The sequence below is a fragment of the Tupaia chinensis genome, unplaced genomic scaffold (assembly GCF_000334495.1).
Source record: "Tupaia chinensis unplaced genomic scaffold, TupChi_1.0 Scaffold146625_1, whole genome shotgun sequence".
Lineage (NCBI taxonomy): Eukaryota > Metazoa > Chordata > Mammalia > Scandentia > Tupaiidae > Tupaia > Tupaia belangeri.
The window spans coordinates 300,631-323,442 of record NW_006206481.1 but is presented as its reverse complement, the minus strand read 5'-3'; the positions used below and the strand labels follow the sequence as shown (position 1 = coordinate 323,442).

Here is a 22,812-nt window from a genome sequence, read left to right as displayed (position 1 = left end):
AGTTCATCTCATGCCTGCTGCTCCAGCAACTAGGAGTCCTACTCAACCAGAGGAGCAGGAAGTTTGGAAGTTAGCTTGGGCGTACGTGAGGGCAGAGTAGTGCACGCAAGGGATTTCAGACAACTGCAACTCTCCTTTGATCCCTGAGAAGGATTCAAGATGTGTAAACAAAAAGGAGGGAAAAAGAAAGAACCAGAATGCAAGCAGAATTCAGAATTAAAGTAAGAACCCCATCAATTTCTGATTGTCAGTTCGAAACATTCAGAATTACTACACTCATGTCTAAGCCAAAAGAAAGGAGTGAAAATACAAACAGGAAAGTCCTTCCTGAGGTAGGTACTGCAGTCTCTGGTGGAAGGGCCAGAATAAAAGTAGGACCATAAACTGTGTTCATATGAATAAAGTGAAAAAGACTAAACCTCCTCAACTACATCCCACTAGTTCTTAGCTGGGCGACCTTGACAAACCAACTAAACTGTACCTGCACTTCAGTTTCCTTTTCTGTAAAATGGGCATAATGATAGGCCTCTTTCAAAGAGTGCTTGTAAGATTAAGTGTATTACCACAGTCAAGGGCCTGAGACAGTGACTGGATCACAGTAAGGATTGCCACAACTATTAGCAGTGACCTGTAAATAATATATTTATAGAAATTCATTTGTATAGGACCAGCCAGTGGTATGGAGGTTAAGGCAGCTGGATCCCACATGGCCAGTTCCATAGTTCAAGTCTCAGACCCAGTGGTTTGAAAATCCTACTGGCATACATACATGCATGCCAAAATCCTGAGAGGAGAATGGAGGAGAAGGGATTACAACATGGCCCTCCTCCCATATGGAGTGATTTCTCATTTTCCCGTGCTCGTTCTCTCTCTCTCTCTCTCTCTCTCTGTCTGTCTTTTGCATGTGTCCTATAACAAAGACTCTTAAATATAAAAAAATTTAAAAAGAAATTCATTTGAATAATGTTCAAGTATATACAATGACTCAGACTTACCACACAAATGGGAAAATTTGATTGATCTGTTCTATACTGGAAAATGTATACATACATTTAGAACCTTCACTAGCTTGGCACCAATTGGTGAGGGCCTCAACATTCTATTACTCCCTTCTCCTCCAGCATAAGTATTAAATTGACAGGTTCAGGACTCGAACTGCAGTCAACTATGTGGGAGTCTAGTGACAACCATTACACCATTTACTGGTCCCAAGTTTAAGTAGTTTTAACCCTCCTTTGAAGCTTTGTGTGTACAAATAGTTCTTCACTGACATTGTCTCTTTCTTCCTTTTAGGTCGGATGGCTAATGCTTATTACTATGGGATCATCTCCTATCGAATCTGTAGTTGCTGCTGGCAATATATTTGTAGGACAAGTAAGTTATAATATCAAAAAACAAAACACCTGCTGAAATAGTCTGTCTCCAAAAAGCAGAATAAGAATCAAGATGTTATCATTTTGTTTTATTAGTGCAGAGAAAGAGAGTGTCAAAATCAGGAATCCCCAGTATTGGCAATGTCCAGATTCCAGAAAGGAAAGAGAGATCCCTTCCATGAATATGGTTTATACTAGCATGAATTAGATTCTTCAAAGTTTAAGGAGCATAAGGAGGGTTGAGTCATTCTATTAAAGCATGGGGCTTCTTATACAGAGGGCTCACAATTGTTTTCTGAATGTATTGAATTGTTAAGATTTCAGGCCAAGTCTTCAGAGGCTTGTAGCTCTTCCACTCGAATGGCCTTTACTAGCTCGAAGGTGCAAACATGTAACAAGCAGCCTCAGATTTTATTCTGTTGATAAAATGCCTGTGGCAATGAAGGAGATCAAGAAAGTTTTTCCATCGACATCCATTCAGCTGTGTAAACTTACAGGTCATTCTCAACTTGTCTGAACTGGTCAACAGTCTGACTTTGCTGAGCTTGAAGGAAAATGTTTTTAGGATTATTTTTTTCTTTCTCATCAAAGATAAGCTTTTAGCTACAATTTTCACCTCCCTGATCCATCACATCACAGGCTCTTTTGCCTGAAGTCCACTTTTGCAAAGAAATATGATGACAAGAGGTGTCTCTCAAAATAGCAGCATACCTAAGAGGTAAATAAGTAAGAAATGGTAACAAGCTACTCATCACTCAGAGGATGCAGCTTTAGGCTGAAGAGAATCACACACCAAGCAAACCAAGTGTGAATGCTTGCCAGCACCACTGCCCAAGGAAATTGAATCTGAAGAAAAAAATCAGCTCATCCAGAAAAACACATAGCCCCAGATTTTAGGCTTACAGCTGCTGCAAGCAGGCCAAGTCAGCCTTGCTCACCAGCCCAGAACACAGTTGTTAGAGCAGGAACCCACGCTTCCTTCTTAGAAGTTGCAATCATATAGTCATAAAATCTTTCAGGACTAATTAGGGCACCATCTCGAGTTGAGTGCTCCTACCTGTGGGGTTAGAGGGCTCGTGGACTGGGGCTCTATTTAGTCTATCAATGGAGGCTCAACACGTTCAATCTTATAGAACAATTAGAAATAATGAGGAGAAAATTGTAAAGTTGCACACATGCTCGTGCAGTGCTCAGTGTGATCCTTAATAGGCTCAGAGAACGGCAATTAATTACAGAAAGCCCCTCACCACGGGCTGTTTGTCCTCTTTAATTGGGCTCGAGACTTTGGAACTGTACTGTTCCATTTCTTTCAAGCCATCAGAAAGGGGTCTCTGATTCTCAATTACTAAAGTGCTGTGGCCACCTTTCCTTGTCATTACCGGTGCTTTGTTTGTTCATTCGTTTGTGCATATATACATACAACCTGTGTCTCTATTTCTCTGAGGTATCAGGAAACAAGTTCCAGATGGGAAGAGTCTCAGTGGCTTAGGAATCATCATTCCACAAGAGTAGGCCACTGGGCAGTTACTTGGTCAATCTTTCTAAAAGTACATCAAGTTATAGAATCCACTCCTGGGTTAGATGGAGGCTTCCTTACATGATTAGCCTACAAAGTTTGCAAAATTTATACACAACTGTACGTACACACTGACCTAGATTTCCAATGACTTGAATATTGAAGGTGTACATTCTTTTTAGAATGGTTCTTTTAGGTTTTTGCTACAGGACACGCGTGCTCACCAGAGAGACAGAGGGAGACAGAAAGCAAGAAATCACCTGCCAGGGGAGATGACCACACTGCAGTCTTTTCTCCTCCATTCTCCTCTTGGGATCTTGGGCACACATGCACATGCACCTGCCTTGAGTTTTAAGCTGCCGGGTTCAGGACTCGAATCACAGTCAACTACATGGAGTCCAGCGATGTAACCATTACACCGTCTGCTGGTTCCAGATGGTGCAGGTTCTTAAACTTGAGAGGCTAGCAGATGGCATAATGGTTACGTTGGTGGACTCCCATGATGTCAACCGTGGTTCAAGTGCCAGACCCAGTGGCTTGATGCTCATGCCAGGGGCATGTGTGCGTGCGTGCCCAGGATCCTGAGAAGAGAATGAAGGAGAAGGGATTGTGGTATGGCCATCCCCGCTGGGGCTGATTTCTTGCTTTCTCTTTCTCTCTGTCTCACCTGTAAGTGCATACCCTATAGAAAAATCTCTTAAAAAAATAAAAAAGAAGAAAAAGAAAAAAACTTGAAAGGGCATCAGAATCACCTGAAAGCCTGCTGAAACACAGATCTCTAGCCATACCACCAGAGTTTCTGACTTACTTAGTCCAAGAATTTCCTTTCTAATAAGTTCTCAGGGGAAGTTGATGGAGCTGGTCTGAGAGTCTCTCTTAGAAATATTGCATGAAAGAATATTATGAGTAGATTGGTAAACCTCTCCCTACCCTATCCCCAAGATTTAAAAGAGAACATCTAGTCACACTTCTTGTCTCCAGACAGAATCTCCACTACTGGTTCGACCATACTTACCTCACGTAACCAAGTCGGAACTCCATGCCATCATGACAGCCGGGTTCTCTACAATTGCTGGAAGCGTCCTAGGTGCATACATATCTTTTGGGGTAAGAATGTTTTGAAATTAACTTACAGAAAATCCATCCTCTTTCTTGGTATTGTTTTCTCTCTTCTTCCTTTTTTCCTTTATTTTTGAAGTTTTGGTATAGAGCATGTGTATTCACCAGTGAGAGACAGAAAGAGAGGAGGAAACGTGAGAATTGTCACCCTGGGAGTGGAAGGATGGCCACGCTGCAATCCCTTCTCCTCCATTCTCCTCTCAGACTTTGGGCATGCACACATAGGTCAGGGAGTTGAACTACACAATCAGTCATGTGGGATCCAGCTGCCTTAAACTCTACACCACCTGCTGGCCTTCTCTTTTTTTCTCTCTGCCTTTTTAATTGCTGATAGAAAAGAAGGTCAACGAATGTCCTTTTTGACACATAGCAAAAATTGGTCACAATTGCTCTGGCATTTAAATGGAGTGATCACTAAGGAGTTTGGGGGCTTCACTTTCATATATTTGTCACTTAAGCCTGAGTTATATCCAACCATAGCAAAATGAAATCCTATAATAAGGTTACTTTTGCTGAAAATGTAAATCTGTTTTAAAAACAAACAAACAAACAATTACTGACATTAGTAAAGGATAAGTAAATCGTGGTCCATGGGCCAAATCTAGATCACTCCCTGTTTTTGTAAATAAAGTTTTATTGGAAACTAGAGATTCCTATTCATTTGTCTATGGCAGCTTTCATGGTATAAAGTTGAGAAGCAGAAACGAGTAGCAATAGCCTGAAAAAACAAAAAATACCTCCTTGTGGCCTTTTAAAGAAAGTCAGCCATGTAGGAATTCAGTGCCTTAATCACCATGCCACCTGCTGGCCTCAGACAGCAAAAATTTTAAAAACTGAAGATTCCTATGGATGGCAAGTTTGAGAGCTGGCAGTCTACAACATAGACAGGGGAATGATGTGGTAATGGTACACATACCCCCCCAAGCAGAGAGTTCACAAGCCACACAGATACAACCCACAGTGGGAACAGTTAAGAATACAATCAGCACTGTGTGGCTCTGGTGACTAGAAGTTCTTTTAAGATAACTAAGTTTCATTCCAAACCTTCATCTAGTCCTTGGAAAGTCTATCTGTAGAAAGAAGGAAGAAGAGGGGTCAGCAGGTGGCATAGTGGTTAAGGTACTGAAGTCTCACATGGTCAACCTCATTTCGAGTCCCAGACCCAGCAGCTTGAAACTCACCGGGCGCTTGTGTGTGCCCCAAAGCCTGAGTGGAGAACAGAGGAAAAGGGGTTGCAGCATGGTCATGCTCCTTGAGGGGTGATTTTTTTCCTACGTTCTCTCTCTCTGTCTTTCTCTGTGTCTTCAGTGAGCACACGCATCCTATAGTGAAAATCTCTCTTAAAAAAGGAATAAGGAAGTTTGAGTAGATCCTTGAATGGTTCCTTCTGTCCCCACTGTAGAAATGCTGCCTCTGCAACTGTATGAGGTGGGATGGGCATGGGGAGGGAGGTGCTGACTCTGGGATTTTGAAAACACAGTGAAGAGAATCCAAAAATGACGTGATGGTGTACGGTTGGAAGAGGAAAGGGTAGACTTGCAATGGGAAAAACAGAAGTAGTTTTCAAAAAAGGAGACTCTGGGTCCCTGCTTGTTGTGTGAAGACACAAAGGACTTGAGGAGAGGGAAAGGGGCTTGGAGAGGAGAACGACTCCAGTACGTGAGTCATGAACGCTTTCTTGGCCCCTCCCTCCAGATATTCCCATCCACACTCATGGTGTGATGAAGTAGGAGCTTCGGGGACTATTCAGATGTTCCAAGGGACAAAGAGAGGTTGAGGAATCTTCCTTGAAAGTTGTTACACTGGATTAATTCTCTTGTCAAATGATCAGATTTCCGTGTGCGCTTCTTCTGGAGGAAATGGTCCATTAATACAAATTTCTCCCTCATCCCTTTGACTCGAAGGTGATATCCATTGATTTGATTCACTGAGCTGGAGACGTTTTTCCAAACCTCCAAAAACACTTCATCTTCTGGCATCGAATCCACTCCTGTACCCTCTGTTCCCTGGGAAGGTTTTGGGGCTGTTGCTTTCGACACAGGAGAAAAGTTGAATCTATTTACCTTCCAACATCACAGGTTTCATCCTCCCACTTGCTCACAGCTTCAGTTATGTCAGCCCCTGCATCGTTGGCTGTTGCTAAACTCTTTTGGCCTGAGACAGAAAAACCTAAAATAACCCTCAAAAATGCCATGGAAATGGAAAATGGGTAAGTGGGAAATGTTTACCTAATCAATGTTTATACAAGTTTGAGGAGGGGGAGCCCAAATTCAAAGAGTAACAGGCATTTGATAATTAGAGAACAATAACGATTTGAGTCCTGGACCCAGTGGCTTAAAACTCAAGGCAGGTGCATGTGCATGTATGCCCAGGAACCCGAGAAGAGAATGGAGGAGAAAAGATTGTGGCATGGCCATGGCAAATTGTGGTATTAAGTAAATTTCATTTCCCAGTGACTATTGAGAATTTCTTGTCCACACTTGAAGAAAACCTTTTTAAATAGCTGAATGTCAATAATAAATCTCTCTTTTTTTTTTTTTGGAGAGAGAGAAAGTGAAAGTTTTGTTGCTTTTTTTTTTTTTTTTTGGAGAGAGAGAAAGTGAAAGTTTTGTTTTGTTTTGTTTTTTTTGGCATAGGGCACATGCGCTCGCAGGAGAGACAAAGAGAGAGAAAGCAAAAAAAAAATCAGCCCCTAGGGCGAATGGCCACACCACAATCCCTTCTCTTCCATTTTCCTCTCGGGATTTTGGGTACACATGCAAACGTGCCCAGTATGAATTTTAAGACACTGGATCTGGGACTCAGACCAAGGTCCACAATGTGGGAGTCCAGCGACATAATCATTACACCATCTGCTGGCCCCATCTCTTTAACTGTTCATTGTAAAGATATTCTGTTGTAAATATAGCATAGTGTTCAATGAGCCCTCGTTTAAGACTATCAAAAAGCCACAGGATGGCCATTTCTAGAGGTCCTCACATAACAAGAAAGCTGGCTCATTTTCTTGTGCCCTTAGAAAAAGAAAGAAACACAAGAAAGACTAAGAGATTTAGAATGTTCTAATGTATTTCATAAGTGGGAGCCAGATAATGACACGGTGGTTACAAGATGACCTACCGAGAGACAATCCCCCATAGGAATGTTTCAAGTTCAAGTCCTGAGACCTCGATGTGTATTCCAAGCACATGCTTTCCCTTGATCCAGGGCTGGCTGAGGGCTGGGGATGGATCATGGCATTGGAACCATGTTGGGAAAGCTGTCTATCTGTCTGTCTGTCTCTCTCAGTCACTCATGAAGAAATAAACTTTTTATAAAAGTATTTAACTAAATAACAGAATTCATCAACTAACAGAAGTCAGAAATTTGTCACTTATTTGTACATAGCTAGAGTCCTATCCATGAGGAAAATATCAAGCTGCCAAAGAATACATCATGTAACTCCAACTCCACTTAGAAAGTTAGCAAATGAGGGACCAGCAGTTAGCATAATGGCTATGTCGCTGGACTCCCACGTAGTCAACCACGGTTCGCGTCCCGGACCCGGTGGCTTAAACTCACGCCAGGCGCGGGGGCGTGCATGCCAAAAATCCCTAGAGGAGAATGGAGGAGAAGGGATTGTGGCATGGCCATCCCCCCTGGGGGGTGATTTCTCACTTTCTATCTCTCTGTCTCTCTGTGTCTGTCTGGCGAGTGCACGTGCCCTATAGCAAAAAAATAAATAAATAAATAAACCTCTAAAAAAAAAGTTAGCAAATGAGCAAACTTACACAGACATGTGATATAAACATACAGAGAAAGTATGAAAGAAGGGAATGATAAGCAGGTTTTAGGGAGGCAGTACCTCTAAGATTAGTGGGGAGGGAATAAGATCAGGGATGAGCAGACATGGGGATTCAAAGGCGGTATGATGTTCCATTTCATACCACCATCATATGATGGATACTGATATCCCTTGAATCTTTAGTGTTTATGCCATGAATACTTTACAAAGGTTTTCTGGTAGTTATTTTTAATAAAAGTAATTTTAGGGACCAGTAGATGGCATAGTGGTTAAGTCGGCTTGAAACTCATGCCAGGCAGGTGTGCTATGCATGCTCACAATCCCAAGAGGAGAATGGAGGAGAAGGGATTGTGGCAAGGCCATCCCTCCCTGAGGGATGCTTTCTCACTTCCTCTCTCTCTCTCTCTCTCTCTCTCTCTCTCTCTATCTATCTGGCAAGTGCATGTGCCGTATGGTAAATTAAAAATAAAAGCCACGGTTTTATGAGACTTAGGTGAGTACATTAACTAAGACATAGGCCTGAAATGAGCCAGAGCTGATTATGCCATTTCTACATTTATGATATCCACCCACCAACCATGCCTTACTAATTCTGGAATTGCTATTTTTTGATAAAGAGATTCAAGGAATCTCCTAGAAGCTGCAACGCAGGGAGCGTCCTCCTCCATCTCGCTGGTGGCAAACATCGCTGTGAATCTGATTGCCTTCCTGGCCCTGTTGTCTTTTGTGAATTCAGCCCTGTCCTGGTTTGGAAACATGTTTGACTACCCACAACTGAGTTTTGAGGTATAATTCTATCATGCTTCTGCCCTGTGGTTTTTTTTTTTTTTTTCTGCCTTTGAAAATAAAATAGCTGGGGCGAGCAGGTGGCACAATGGTTAAGGTGCTAGACTCCCACATGCCCAACCACGGTTTGAGTCCCAGACCTAGTGGTGTGAAAAATCACACCAGCATGTGTGCACGCTGCCCCAAATCTCAGGAGGCAAATGGAAGAGAAGGGGTTGCAGTGTGGCCATGGCCCCCCTGGGGTGGGAGGGTGATTTCTCACTTTCCCTCTCTCTCTGTCTCTCTCTGGTGAGTGCACACATCCTATGACCAAAACAAACAAAAAAAAAAGGTTTGTGAACAGCCTTCCCTAACTACCTTCAGAGTTTGCTTACACACTGCAAAAGTTTTACGTGCATTCCCCCATGTCCCCACTTGCCTTTAATCTCTGCTCCCTATTACGTGCCTTCCACCCCACCTCCCACCCTATTACAGGCAATCATTCTCTCCTGATCTCTTTCCCAAGAATCTAGGTTACTTCAGATGACCCATTCCCAGCCTTGATTCCTGATGGCTAAAGATAGGCAAGGGAATGTGAGGGTGTTTCTGTGCCTAAAGGAGACACAGAAGGGACAGAAATAGTCCTGTCAGTGAGGATGAGTCAGAAGAACTAGACGCAAACTACTATTCTGATCAAGTACCAACTTTTGATTCTGACAGCTAATATGCTCCTACATCTTCATGCCCTTTTCCTTCATGATGGGAGTAGACTGGCAAGACAGCTTTATGGTTGCCAAACTCATAGGGTATAAGACATTCTTCAATGAATTTGTGGCTTATGAGCAGCTCTCGAAATTTATCAATTTGAGGAAAGAAGCTGGACCCAAATTTGTGAATGGCGTGCAGCAATATATGTCGGTGAGTAAATATTTTGATTTTTTTAGTACATGTCTTCGCTGCATGTATACATTCGTCATGTATTGTCAAGTGCCTACGTGTGGGGCACTTGGGTGCATCAAGCAACAGACTGATCCCAAATCCCTTGATGCCATGGAGTTCATAGTGTACATAGCACCTTATACTTTTCAGTTACATTGAATGAATCACATGCATGTAGGGGTAGGGGGTGGGGGTGTGTGTAGGAAAACACCACCACTAATCCTCACCACTGTGATCACTGACTCTGGAGGACTATGGACATAGACCCAGAGTCACGTGAGCTGCAGGCTAGAATCAATCAACAAATATTTACGCAACGTCTTCTGTGTGGTGTGCTAGATACATGAGGCCCCTGCCCTCATGGGGTTGATAGTTTAATGATCATAAAGATCTCTTCTTCTAGTTACAGGGATACTGTGAGCTCAGAGAAATTGCCTAAATGCAGCACAGTGCCTACATACCCCTAAGACAATAACACTCCATTGCTATTCTTCAAGAGGATGAGGGAGGAGAAAAAGCTCAGGGTCTGTGATCTGAAGTGCTCCAGAAAAGCATGAGAGGCTTGAGACTTCAGGTCATGGCTGGCGCCTTGGCACAATGATAAACTGCTATGCATGGTGAACCAGATCCATGTGACTGACCGCATGTCGTTTTTGTTGTTTTTAATTTGCCAGAGAGTACATGTGTTCATTAGAGAGAGACAGAGAGAGGGGAAGTGAGAAGACACTCCCGTGAGGGTGGTCATGCTGCAATCCCTTTTCCCTCCATCTCCTTCCTTTTGGGATTTTGGACATACATGCACACATGCCAAGTCTGAGACTCAGACCACACAGTCAGCCATGTGGGATCCAGCTGCTTTAACCAACATGCTGCCAGCTGGCCCTGTGGTTCAAATCCCAGCCCTGGCATCTTGAGACCAATGTCCATGAACCCGTAATCCTGATAAGATGGAGAAATGGAGGAAAAAGAATTGTGTTGTAATCATGTCCCACTGGGGGTTACAATCTCTCACTCTCGAGCAATAAAATTTTAAAAAAGAAAGACTTCAGATCCTTGTTGGCATAAGGAACTTCAGTGAGGCTAGATTTGCAGCTGTGTCTCCAACTTTTTTCACTGAGAAACAGAATTGTCACACATGCAAATTCTTAGGGACATAGTGAATATTTATCACCATCACCATCATCGCTCAAACAATCCACTTGGAATGAATGTCCCAATTACATTTGTTTGTAAAAGGAAAGGGGCTAGAGCCAGCAAATGTTGGGAAGGTTAAAGCAGCTGGATCCCACATGGCCGACTGTGTAGTTTGAGTCATGGGCCCAGTGACTTGAAAAATTACACCATGCATGTGTGCATGTATGCCCAAAATCCCAGAAGGAAAATGGAGGAGAAGGGATTGCAGTATGGCCATCCCTCTCTCTTTCCTTCTCTCTCTGGGGAATGCACACACCCTATAGCAAAAGTTAAAGAGAGAGAGAGAGAGAAGGGGTGAAAAGCATGCTGCCCATGGTTCAAATCATTGAGACAGCTCAGCCCCACACATCACGGCTATCCCTACCTGCCCCCCACAGACCAAATGTGCAGATTTACCCCGCGCACCGCACAGCGACGGTGGCTGGCTCCAGGAGAGCTGTGTTTGTATTTTACAGTCGGGCATTTTCACCCACACGTGGCCGAGCAGGGGCTCTGCAGGTCTCCGTGTTTCCCGCGTTCATTCTTTAGCTAACCTCCCAGTGGGGCTTAGCCGATTACCCTCATTGTTTGGTTGCTATCAAAACCAGTTTGTTTTCCTGCCAAAAGTAAACAATAGGCTAAATTAAGTGAAACGTGTTCAGTCCTCAACTGCCAGTTGCCAGGAGAAAATAGCTTTGTTAATGAGCAAAGCGAGTTCTCAGTTCTGGCATTCATTGCTGGGTGAGTCTGTGAAAGGCTGTTAAGAGGGGACAGGCAGAACAGTTGAGCTGATTCGAGTTTGGGGGTGAGCCCAGTCAAAGGCAGGTGCAAAAGGGACATTTGGAAATATGCGCTCAATGGTCCCTGCTATCATTGAGTCATGAGTGGAAGAGGATTTGTTTCTCCAAATGGCTAATTTACAAAATGGACAAAATTAGGACAAGTCCCAGCAATATCTGCTCATCCACCAAGGAGTGGCAGGGTACGTCCCCACAGTCTCCTGGAAAAGGTGCCACATGACTGAAACATGCATGCCATTGGAGTATATCCATTGCTAACCTCCAGCTAAAATAAGAGGTCAGAATTCTAGGTCATGGCACCCATGTACCTAGAATTATTTCCTCTTTCATAAAGATAATATTAATAGTTCGCATTGTTTTTGTATGACATGTAATACATACCATGGTATAGAATTTAAAAGGTACAAAGGGCAGTGGACACAGGTGGCTGTACAGTGGTGACACAACTGGACCCATCTGGAAAAGGTCTTGGAGTCATGTTCTAGGACCTCCCTGAGCATGCTGGGTGCACACGCACCCACTGTCTGGGCCAGCTGAGACCGGGTGGACTGGTGCATGAAGGACTGTTGGCGATATCTATCTGCCTCTCTCTTTCTCTTTCTCTCTCCCTTTCAGAAGAGATAAATAACCTTTTTAAAAGTCCCTTTCAAAAGATACAGAAGGGTATAGAGGAAAAAATAAGCTCTTCTCCCTGGAGCACAAAAAGCTCACTGTTCTTACCCCTGTTCTCTGCACACGATCGCATGTCTCGGCACCTTTCCGTTGTCAGTGCCTGTGACGTAGCACCTGACTATAGAAGACTTCCATAATCCACTTTAGGCAATCGCTTGCTGATGAGCAGTTACTAATGTTCCGTGATAGGAAGTAGCACTACAAGGACCATCCTTGTCCAGACGGCATCTTTGCTCAAGGAGAGCTGTGGAGTGTATTATTATTTCCTAGTGCAATGCACCACTTCCCATCACCTTGCACATGTGTGGGCAAAGGCAAAGCAGAGCCATTCAGCCTCCCTTTCTCCTTGTAAAACCACATCTGGCCACATCTGTGCAGCCCCACTCCACGAATGCTCAGAAGGGGGAAGGGAATAGCAAGCCCTCTGCCCCACCTCTCTCGCCTCAGTCTCTTAATAAGCGTGCCTGCTTTTAAGGTCAATTGAACTAAACAAAAAGCACTAGACAGAGCAGAGGACAAGGACAAGCTTTTCCAGGAACCGCGGACTGCACAGATACTTGAAATATATTTTTCCTGCCTGCAATATGTAAGCCGACTGAAAATATCAACAAGAGAGTTCTCAGAAACCATGAGAGAGAAGAGCAGCCTTATAATCAACAAAAAACTTTCCACGGCCACTTGAAGTCTTGAATATGAGCTTTCAAAACTCCAGTTAGCAAAGAGAAAAGTACTGCTGCTTTTGTATATAGCATTTGCTTGGTTTGTTCTTTGATCAAGTTATAGATTTTTCAGGAGATTGCAAAAGAAAATCATTGCCTCAGTTGAGTGCTTCTCGGGTAAGCAACAGCGTCCTCTAAATATTCCAAGCCCTCTAGAGTCAGTCTCTCCACCTAGGCAAGAACTACCCCTTGACTGCTGGAATAGAGATGGGGCCATGCATGTGCTTTTATGAGCTCATCTTTTATTTTCTCCCTCCCCTGTGAAAGGACTGTTCACTCTCTCACTTCCAAATAGGCGCTCTAACATTTCCCTAGGGTGCCCAGAGCTCAGGCACAGAGGAAGACAAGCATACACACCAGAGCAAGGCAATAAAAAAGACATCCCTGTGATATCTGAGATTTTTCCTTCTTACCAGTGTATTTTCTTTTAAATCATAGCCTGTGTCCTGAGTTACAATTTGCATACAAAATAAAAGGCCCATGTTTAGTATCACGTGTGTAAACACAACCACAGTCAAGCTAGAGATAATCACACTTAAAGATCTTCCTCGGGACCAGCAGTTGGCTTAATGGCTATGTTGCTGGACTCCCACATAGTCTACTGTGGCTCAAGTCCCTAACCCAGTGGCTTAAACTCATGCAGGACACATGTGCGTGCGTGTCCAAGATCCTGAGAGGAGAATGGAGGAGAAGGGATTGCGGCGTGGCCATCCCTCCTGGGGGCTGATTTCTCACTTTCTCTCTCTCTCTCTCTCTGTCTTTCTGGCAAGCACACATGCCCTATAGCAAAAAACTCTCAAAAAAAAAAAATCTTTCTCATGGCCCAACTGCAGTGAGGCATGCTAGTGAACACTGTTGCTTGGTAGGCCGAGGTCACATGGGAGGGCCAGATTCAGTTCCCACAAAGGTCACGGTTAGCATGGGCAACATAGCAAGACCCAAGACCCTGTGTAAAACAGCTGGTGTGGTGGCATGCACCTGTGGCCCTAGCTGCTGAGGAGGCTAAGGCAGGATGATCGCAACATAGAAAAATGCTATCTCAAAAAAAATATATATTACTCATAATCTTTTGTAGTCAATGACCCCTAAAGACACAGCCTTGGGCAACCAATGATTTTTCTTTCACTGTTAATTTATTTTGCTTGTCCTAGAGCTTTATATAAATGGACTTGCTTAGTATTCATGTTGTTACTTATATTATTTTCCTTTCTCTTGTAGGATGGTACTCTCTTTTATGGAAACTCACAATTTATGTAACGATTGCCTGTTTTTTCTTTTGTTTTGTTTGGGCTTGTTTGGGGGTTTTGCTTGTTTATTTATTTAAGAATTATTTATATAATTTTATTTTTATTATTATTACTAACTTGCTGTAGGGCATGTGAACCCACCAGAGAGAGACAGAGAGAGAAAGAGGAAAAATGAGAAAGCAAGTCACCAGGTCCATGTCTTGAACCATAGTCAGCCGTATGAGAGTTCAGTGCCTCAACCACCACACCACCTGCTGGCCCCTGGGCTTGCTTTAAGACAGATTCTCATTATGTTACCATCCTCCTGCCTCAGATTCTGAGCTAGGATCACAGGCATGCATCACCATACCTAGCTGTTTTGTTTTTGTTTTTGTTTTGGCCATAGGTTGTGTGCACTCACTAGAGAGAGACAGTGAGAGGGAAAGTGAGAAATCATCCTCTGGGGGGAAGGCCACACCACAATCCCTTCACTCCATCTCCTCATGGGATCTTTGGCATGCAAGCACACTAGCCCAGCATGATCCTCAAGCCATGGGGACTGGGACTTGAACCGTAGTCAGCCATGTTAGAGTCTAGGACCTTAACCACCAAATCACCTGCTGGCCACTACCTGGCTCTTTTAAATTTTTTATTCATTTATTTTTATTAGGTTTTTGCTATAGGGCATGTACAAGAGAGAGATCAAGGGAAAATGATAAATCACTCCTTCCAGGGAGAATGGCCATACTGCAATCCCTTCTCTTCCATTCTCCTCCTGAGATTTTGAGCATGCATGCATATGCACCTAGCATGATTTTCAAGCTGCTGAGTCCAAGACTTGAACCAATACCGGCCATGTGGCAGTCCAGTACTTTAAACACCACGCTACTTGCTGGCCTCATCCTGGCTCTTTATAATTAATTCATTTATTTTTTATTACATAAAGTATTTGAAAGAAAACAGATCAAAACTAAATAAAATTGAATTTGGTTGATGGATGACAGAGAGAAGAGTGTCACTGCAGAGTGAAAGTTAGAATTACAGAAGATACCATGGAGTTATGCCCTTTGGAATTACTGCAACCTCTATCGAAAATTGTGTCTGGCACCTACAGGTGGCATTGAAAAATTACTTATTAGCATATTTCTGTCTGAAGTCCACGGGACTGCCTTTCCTGAGACTACTCAAAACAGTCATTCTTTGGGGATTGCTCCAGACCCTGTTCTAGGATGATAGATGGGCACTTTGGAGATTTTGTGTATCTATTTTTTTTTTGTATGATGCATTCAAGTCATTGTCCCTAAGTCCTGTTCCTCCCTATGGAAGCATTTTTTGTTTTAGACAGAGTCTTGCTATGTTGCCTAGGCCAGCCTTAAGCTCACAGTCTTTCTTCCTCAGCCTCCTGGGTCACTGGGATTACAGGTACATGCCACCCTGCCTTTGTGTTGGACCAGGAAATGTACCAGGCCTTCCAAGTGGTCCCAGTCTGTAGAGCACAGCTTCTTAGCAGCATGCACCACCACAGCCGGGCCCGTCCATTGCCAACTGAAGAACATTTGGGTTGTTTCTGGCATAGGACTATTACGAGTAAAGCTGCTTTAAATTTTCATGTATTGGCTTTTCATGGGCATGTATTTTTATTTCTACTAAGAAAAATGCTGGGTCACACAGGCAGTGTGTGTTAACTTAATAAGAAACTGTTACACTGTTTTAAAGACAAGCAGGCTGTGTGTGTCATTTTACATTCCTGCCAGTGATGTGTAAGCATTCCAGTTGCTTCTTGTCCTCACCAGCACTTGGTGTTGGCAGTCTTTTAATTTTAGCCATTTCAGTGGATGTACATGGTATCTTGTTGTGGTTTTAATTTGCATTTCCTGGTGACTAATGATGCTGATCATCTTTTCACGTGCTTGTTGGCTTTTGTATATCTTTGATGAAGTATCCAAATATTTTTATGTGTTTTTTTCTGCGTGTTTATCTTATGATTGAGTTAAAAACCATTCTTTATTCATGCTGAATGAGTCCTTGGTCAAATAAATGTAATGCGAATATTTTCTGTCACTAACTTTTGTGTCTTCAGAATCTAGTACTATGCCTGGTACATTATAGCCAGTAGTACATCACATAGAATATTAGAAGTTAACACTGGGCGCCGGTAGACGATGTGGTGGTTAAGGGTGGACTCCCACATGGCCACCCATGAGTTCCAGACCTAGCAGCTTGCTTTCTCATTCCCCCCCCCTCTCTGTCCTTCTCTGATTACATTAAAATAAATAAATATATAAAGTTAAATAAAATAATTCTTCTAAAAAAAAAGAAGTTAACACTGAGCAGCAAGTAGCATTTGTTGAGGCCAGTGCTACCAATTCCAGGCACTTTGTAGAGAGACTCTGAATCCACACAGCCCCCCTCCACCTTTCATAAAAATTCAAGATGGGAGTTAGGGAGATGAGAGATGGGGAGATAAGAAAATGAGTACAGAAGGCAGCAAGTATTTGACCCCATGCACTGTGCATTTATTTATCATTATTGGTTCTATAATCCCACATTATGAAGCCCAGCTGATGTCCGGTTTGTTAAGCTGGGTAAGATAAAGTGTATCTTTGGTTTATGCTTGCTTCCAGATTCGTTCTGAGACCATTGCCACTTATGCCCTTTGTGGTTTTGCCAATTTCGGTTCCCTAGGAATAGTGATCGGCGGACTCAGTAAGTAAAAAGACTATTATTCAACAATAGATGTGACATAAACATATATTTGGATCTCCATCTTGCTCTGTAACGTTATTTGTGTCAGGGGGAAAAAAAAGGTCCTGCGACAACAGTAAATCCTCAAGGTCTATATTTTTGTCTCTGCTCTACAATATAGTTTCCTGTGTATACTCATGCTAACCTCTGGAAGAATTTGCTCAAACATACAGGGTTTCTCTCAACCCTGGCATGACACATAGGTTTCACTTCATGTGCTAATGCCAATAGATTTGTAATGGCTACTTGGAGAAAGAGGGCCACTGGAAGTTCAATGGAACAATGCTGTTATTGATTAGTGATGTCTGTCCAGGGCACAGAAGTAGGTGTTGGCAGTGGAGCTGCAGATCATCTAATTAGTCAGTCCCATCTTGCAACCCATTTGCCTTGTCATGCTCTCAGTATGTTATGAGCCCTTTGTATGAAAGTTAAGATTTGTTTCTTCTGTGGAGAATGAAAACCTATAAGCATTTTGGTGTGACAAACCTCTTCTCTTCCTCCCACATCAGATAAATGCTCTAGATGTTAAGTTTATCACTAAGTTCTTGAATTTCATATTTCCCAGCTCAGTTAATACATTTTTTCTTTTTTTTCTTTTTGGAGAGGTTTTTGCTATAGGGTATGTGCGCTAGCCAGAGAGACAGAGACAGATGGAGAAACAGAAAGCGCCGAGATCACCCCCCCAGGGGTGATTGCCACACCGCAATCCCTTCTCCTCCATTCTCTTCTCAGGACCTTGGGCACGCACACATGCCTGGCATAAGTTTAAGCCACTGGGTCCAGGACTTGAACTGCGGTTAACTACACAGGGATCCAGCAACATAGCCATTACGCCAACTGCTGGTCCCAATTCAGTTAATACATTTTTAAAAAGACAACTGACCTGTAACCTCAGTCCCAGAACAATTTTCACAGGTTAGGAATTTGGATTTCTAATCAATGGCCTTAGCCTTAATCTCATATTCCTCCATCTATGTTTCTCAGCATCCATGGCTCCTTCCAGAAAGCGTGACATCGCCTCAGGGGCACTGAGAGCTCTGATCGCTGGGACCATGGCCTGCTTCATGACAGCCTGCATCGCAGGTACCGCATCCCATCCTTTATGTCCTGCTGCCCACAGGATGGCAGCTTTCAGGGAAGGCATGTCTCCAGTGTCAGGGGAGGCATGTGCTGTAGCACACGCCACTGCAGAACGCAAAGTCGGAGCTACTGTCCAGCATATTGTAAAAAATGTGCGGAGTGTGGTGGAGAAGCTAAGAACAGGAGCGGTCAGTGACCTCATTAATTCCTACAATAAAGAGCACTCTGTTCCACTTCCAGGCATTCTTTCCAGCACTCCTGCGGATATCAACTGCCATCACATTTTAGAGAACGCCTTCAACTCCAGTTTATTGAAAAACACAACTGAAGTGGTATCTTGTTGCCAAAGTCTATTGAACAGGTATTGTATTCCTGATTGTAACTACTTCATACTCCTCTATTAGTCATTGATTAAACCTAAAGACCCTATCGATGTATTCTTATTACCCCACCTCTTAATGAACTTATGCAGCAATTTTAACCACTTTTACCTTCATTCTTTTCAGAAAAGACTAGAAGCTATATGTGATATCGCTTAAGCATTTAGCATGTGCCCAACTGTGCATTAAGGCATTTTATATGAACTGGCTCAGTTAAACCCTCCAACCAGTGTTTAAGTTGAATGAACATTATTGCTTTTTCTTTTTTGCATTCAGTAAAACTGAGGCTTAGGGAAGCTATGTCTATTCAAGTAAAATTAGTGCCAGCAAAATTGAGATACAAAAGTTGGGTCTATCTGCCACAAAGCCCATGCCCTTTACTGCTACCCTCTACTGCCACCCTGTTGACACAGATCCAGGCTGACCTGACAGCACAAATGATGGGCTACAGTAGATGAGTAGATGAGACACCACCAGTGACCCGTGCTGGTTACCCTGACCCTGTCCAGTTTTCTATTTGCAAAATCATCATTTCTGCCTAGTTGCCCTCCTCAATGTGCAAGGTTTTTTTTGTTTTTTTGGTTTTTTTTTTTTTTTTCTTTTTAATAAGGATCAATTCTATCCTTTCCTTGTTTAGCCTGGAGGAAGTAAGGGGAATCCTCAAAGCCACCCAAAATGTGAGAGCCAGAACTAATTCCCTTGGTGCCTCTGTCCTTAACCCACTCTAGCCAGAATGCAAGAAGTACAGCTTCCTGCCCTGTACTATTTTTAATGTATTATCTCCTCATCTACTGTTTCTACATCTAAGACTCAACTAACTACTGGATTCTACTTCCCACCAGCACTATTGCCACTGGTCCCGGTGCGGTCATCCCAGGAGGAAACCACAGCATGTCTTCTTTGAAAGGCTGCTGTGGATTGTTGAAACCATCCACATTTAATTGCAGCTGGATCCCTAACACATTTTGAATTCAACCACTTTACCAGTGGAACTCTGAATAAGGATACTGAATTTTCTGCTTTGGAAAGGAAAACAAAAAACAAGGAAGAAATTATTGTTTACAGATTAATACTTTCATCTTGGAATCACCTTTAATTGCAAGGAGAGAAGAAAAACGGGAGTCAAGTCTTCAGAGCTACAGCATCTTCCTCATCCCTTTCCCTCTCCAGCCCGCCTCTTTCCTATTGAGAACTCCCAAGTGGGTATCAATCTCAATCCCAAAGATGTTTCCTGACCTTCCATTTTTTAGGGCATTTCATCAGAATACAGATATAAATGGTGGCTCCCATCAACTGGGGTATGACTCAGTCACGCATACTTCGTGTGCTGAATGAGTTTCTAAGTAGTTCAGAATAACTTCGTTTAAATGCGCCTTATATGAAGTCACTCTGCAGTCACTGTAGCTTACCCAAAATAGTCTGAACTTGAATCTCATATGGAGGAAGACTACTTATCAGCCATCTACTCATTTGCTACCCTCAAGAAGTCCTGAAGAATTCAAGAGTCTTTTGGGAAAGCAAATAGACTATATCACAACCAGAATTTCAACCTCTTGCACGTTGAGAGTTTTATTAATCAGCTTACACTAAATTGTGCTGCAGTGACAAATAACAACTCAATGACTTGCAATTTTTTTCACTCACATTACATGTTATAATGGTTGATTTTGACTGTAATTTGTGTTGTCTTTATTTCCAGGATCCAGGCTAAAGGAGCATCCCCCATATGGGGCAAGTTGCTCCTAAGACAAGGTAGGAGATAACATGATGATGGTTCTTAAAAATTCTGCCAGGAAGTGATGCCCTTTACTCGCTCTAGCCAAAGCAAGTCCTTTGATATGCATGTTATCGGTGACCATAGATGAATTATTGCCATAGGGAGGGATAGTGAATACTGTGTATGCCACGAAGGTACGTGATATTCATGTCTTCCTTCAAAGAGTCAGCCTATTGTAAGGCATAATTGTAGGCCTATTGATGTGCCGACTTGGTTATAGTCCCTTGTGACAAGACTAGAAAACAGCTACTCTTTAGTCAAAAAGCCATGTAAAGACCAGCTGAGGGAGAAAAACCAAGTCCTGTTGAGACCTGAAGACCTTTTTTTTTTTTAGAGGTTTTCGCTATAGAGCGCATGCGCTCACCAGACAGACAGAGACATAGAGACAGAAAGCGAGAAATCACCCCCCAGGGGGGATGGTCACACTGCAATCCCTTCTCCTCCATTCTCCTCTTGGGATCTTGGGCACGCATGCACACGCGCCCAGCATGAGTTCTAAGTCACCGGGTCCAGGACGCAAACTGCGGTCGACGACGTGGGAATCCAGTGACATAGCCATTACGCTAACTGCTGGTTCCCAAAATCTGAAGACTTTTCACTGATACTTCCTTTGACTAGGACAGCATCTGCATCACACTTGTGTAATGGGTGTCAGTGTCTCAGAAGAAAATTCCAGAGACAAAGGTGGAGTACTCTAGCGAATTGCTCATCACTGTTGTCCTTAGCAGGCAGGGAGCATATTTTGTGAAAAAAAAAAAAAACACACATCAGTGACTCTGAGTCAAAAAGTAATGCACAAGAAACTCCGAATGTGAAAAAATTCTAAACTATTTTAATTAACTTATTTTGTTCATGTTTTTCCTATGTTCATGCACCACGGTAATTTTTGTTATGTGTAAATAGTTGATTTTCTGTTGCTGGTGGTGGTGATGAGGAGGAGACTAAACACTCAAAGGACTCTATCCCTGAAGTACAATATACTGAGATGTTTGTAGTTACTGACCGTTTGTATCCATTTTTCTTGAACTCGATGTGCCCTTTCAGTCTTCACACTTTATTTTAGAAAAATATATTTATGTGGTTTTCGCCATTCTCTATGTTTTGTTGTCACGTTTCATATTCATAATAGCCTATGCCATATGACGTCTTGGTTCTATATTGTCTGCTCTGGCTATTATTTTCTCTCTAATTCTTTGTATCTCTTAGCATCATTCTATTCCACTGTATTCCCAAGAATCTCTACAAGAATCTCTTCGCTGCTTCTAGAATGCCTCTCTAGCCCACTTGTTTTTTCAATTATGAGAGAATGCATGCACTCACCAGAGAGAGGGAGAACACCCAGTGGGATGTGGTTATGCCACCGTCATTCTTCCTCCATTTCTGCCTCCCATCAGGATTTTGGGCACTCAGGCACAGGCACCCAGCATGCTTTTCAAGCTACTAGTGGAAGCCTGGATTCAAATCTCAGTCAACCCTGTGGCATTAGGCTCCCAATCACTCTGCTTAACCACTGCACTATGGGACCAGCCCTCCAATTAGTTTTTTAAAACTGGATTTTGTCTTTTCTATTATATGAATATTTGTAGTTCTTCTCTGAGCTCTTTACTATTAGTCTCATTATTATTTCATGGAAAACTTCATTGTTACTCTATCAAATCTGTTTGTTTACTAATTGCGATTGCTTTCCAAATTATGAAAAGCAATCGCAGTTTGTAAACAAGCAAACAGATCAAGTGTGCATGTGGGGAGGGGGGGCAGGTATGTACATACATAGCTAAATCTTTCTCCACACCCTGTCCACCCTAGCTCCCCTTCCAGTCCACACCACTCAGATTCTCATTGCTAATTGCGGTCACACAACACCTCTCTCCTTACTTATAAGAAAGTGGGGAATGTGTTGCTGGTGCACAAATAGACCGAGTCTGTTTACATACTGCCTTCAAGTTCCTTTTCAATTGGCAATAGTTTAGGACACTCCTACAAGTCATTATCATAGTTCTAACGCTAGTCTTCCCTTCCCCTTGTTGTGTGTATGTGCGGGTGCATACATGCATGTTCAATTCTACATAAATAAAAATCACACTGGGAAAGGGAGACAATGAGACATTTCTTTCTTTTGTTTTTTCGTAATTGCTGTCCTCCTTCTCTCCCCTGTCTCTGACCCCCCATACACTGGTAACCCAAGTTAAATACATAGCCTTCTGTACTTTTTGCAATGTCAGGCCATATTTTACAAGCATATATGTATGTCTGTGAGGATCAAATGGTAGCTTTATGACTGGAATTACTGAATTTCTATGTCACTTACTTTTCTTCTATAATAGTCTTTGTAGATATTTCTTTAATTCCACTGGCAAAACTTGCGGTCTTTTTCAAAGATTAAAATAGCCTATAGCAGGCCAGCCATGGTGGTTAAGGTGGTTGAATCTCACATGGTATGGTGGCTAAGGTCACTGAATCTCACAGGTCCAATTGCATGGTTCATGTCCTGGACCTGGAGGCTTGAAAACTATGTCAGACACGTGTATGCATACATGTCCAAAATCCCAAGGGGGAGGGGAAATGGAGGAGAAGGGATTGTGGTGTGACCATCCCCCTTGGTGGTTTCTCTCTCTCTCTCTCTCTCTCTCTTGTAAAAACACATTTCCTATGGCTAATTTAAATAAATAAAATAGCTTATTGCATATTATATTTATTATAATATGAGTTTGTTTACATATTGCCTTCTCCTTCCTTTTATATTATAT

At 42.7% G+C, this 22,812-nt stretch overlaps 1 protein-coding gene across 1 annotated transcript in view; it reads left to right on the top strand.

Moving 5' to 3' along the window:
- SLC28A3 (solute carrier family 28 member 3) overlaps positions 1 to 20,441 on the top strand; it is a 71,958-nt gene extending 51,517 nt beyond the window's left edge. The window contains exons 10-18 of the mRNA XM_006168990.2: positions 1,294 to 1,374; positions 3,871 to 3,996; positions 6,087 to 6,217; positions 8,407 to 8,575; positions 9,275 to 9,472; positions 16,708 to 16,789; positions 17,813 to 17,911; positions 18,149 to 18,269; positions 19,131 to 20,441. Of these exons, the coding sequence (XP_006169052.1) occupies positions 1,294 to 1,374; positions 3,871 to 3,996; positions 6,087 to 6,217; positions 8,407 to 8,575; positions 9,275 to 9,472; positions 16,708 to 16,789; positions 17,813 to 17,911; positions 18,149 to 18,269; positions 19,131 to 19,257 (1,134 nt within the window). The 3' untranslated portion in view covers positions 19,258 to 20,441. The remainder of the gene's footprint in view (positions 1 to 1,293; positions 1,375 to 3,870; positions 3,997 to 6,086; positions 6,218 to 8,406; positions 8,576 to 9,274; positions 9,473 to 16,707; positions 16,790 to 17,812; positions 17,912 to 18,148; positions 18,270 to 19,130) is intronic.
- The last annotated feature ends 2,371 nt before the right edge of the window (positions 20,442 to 22,812 follow it).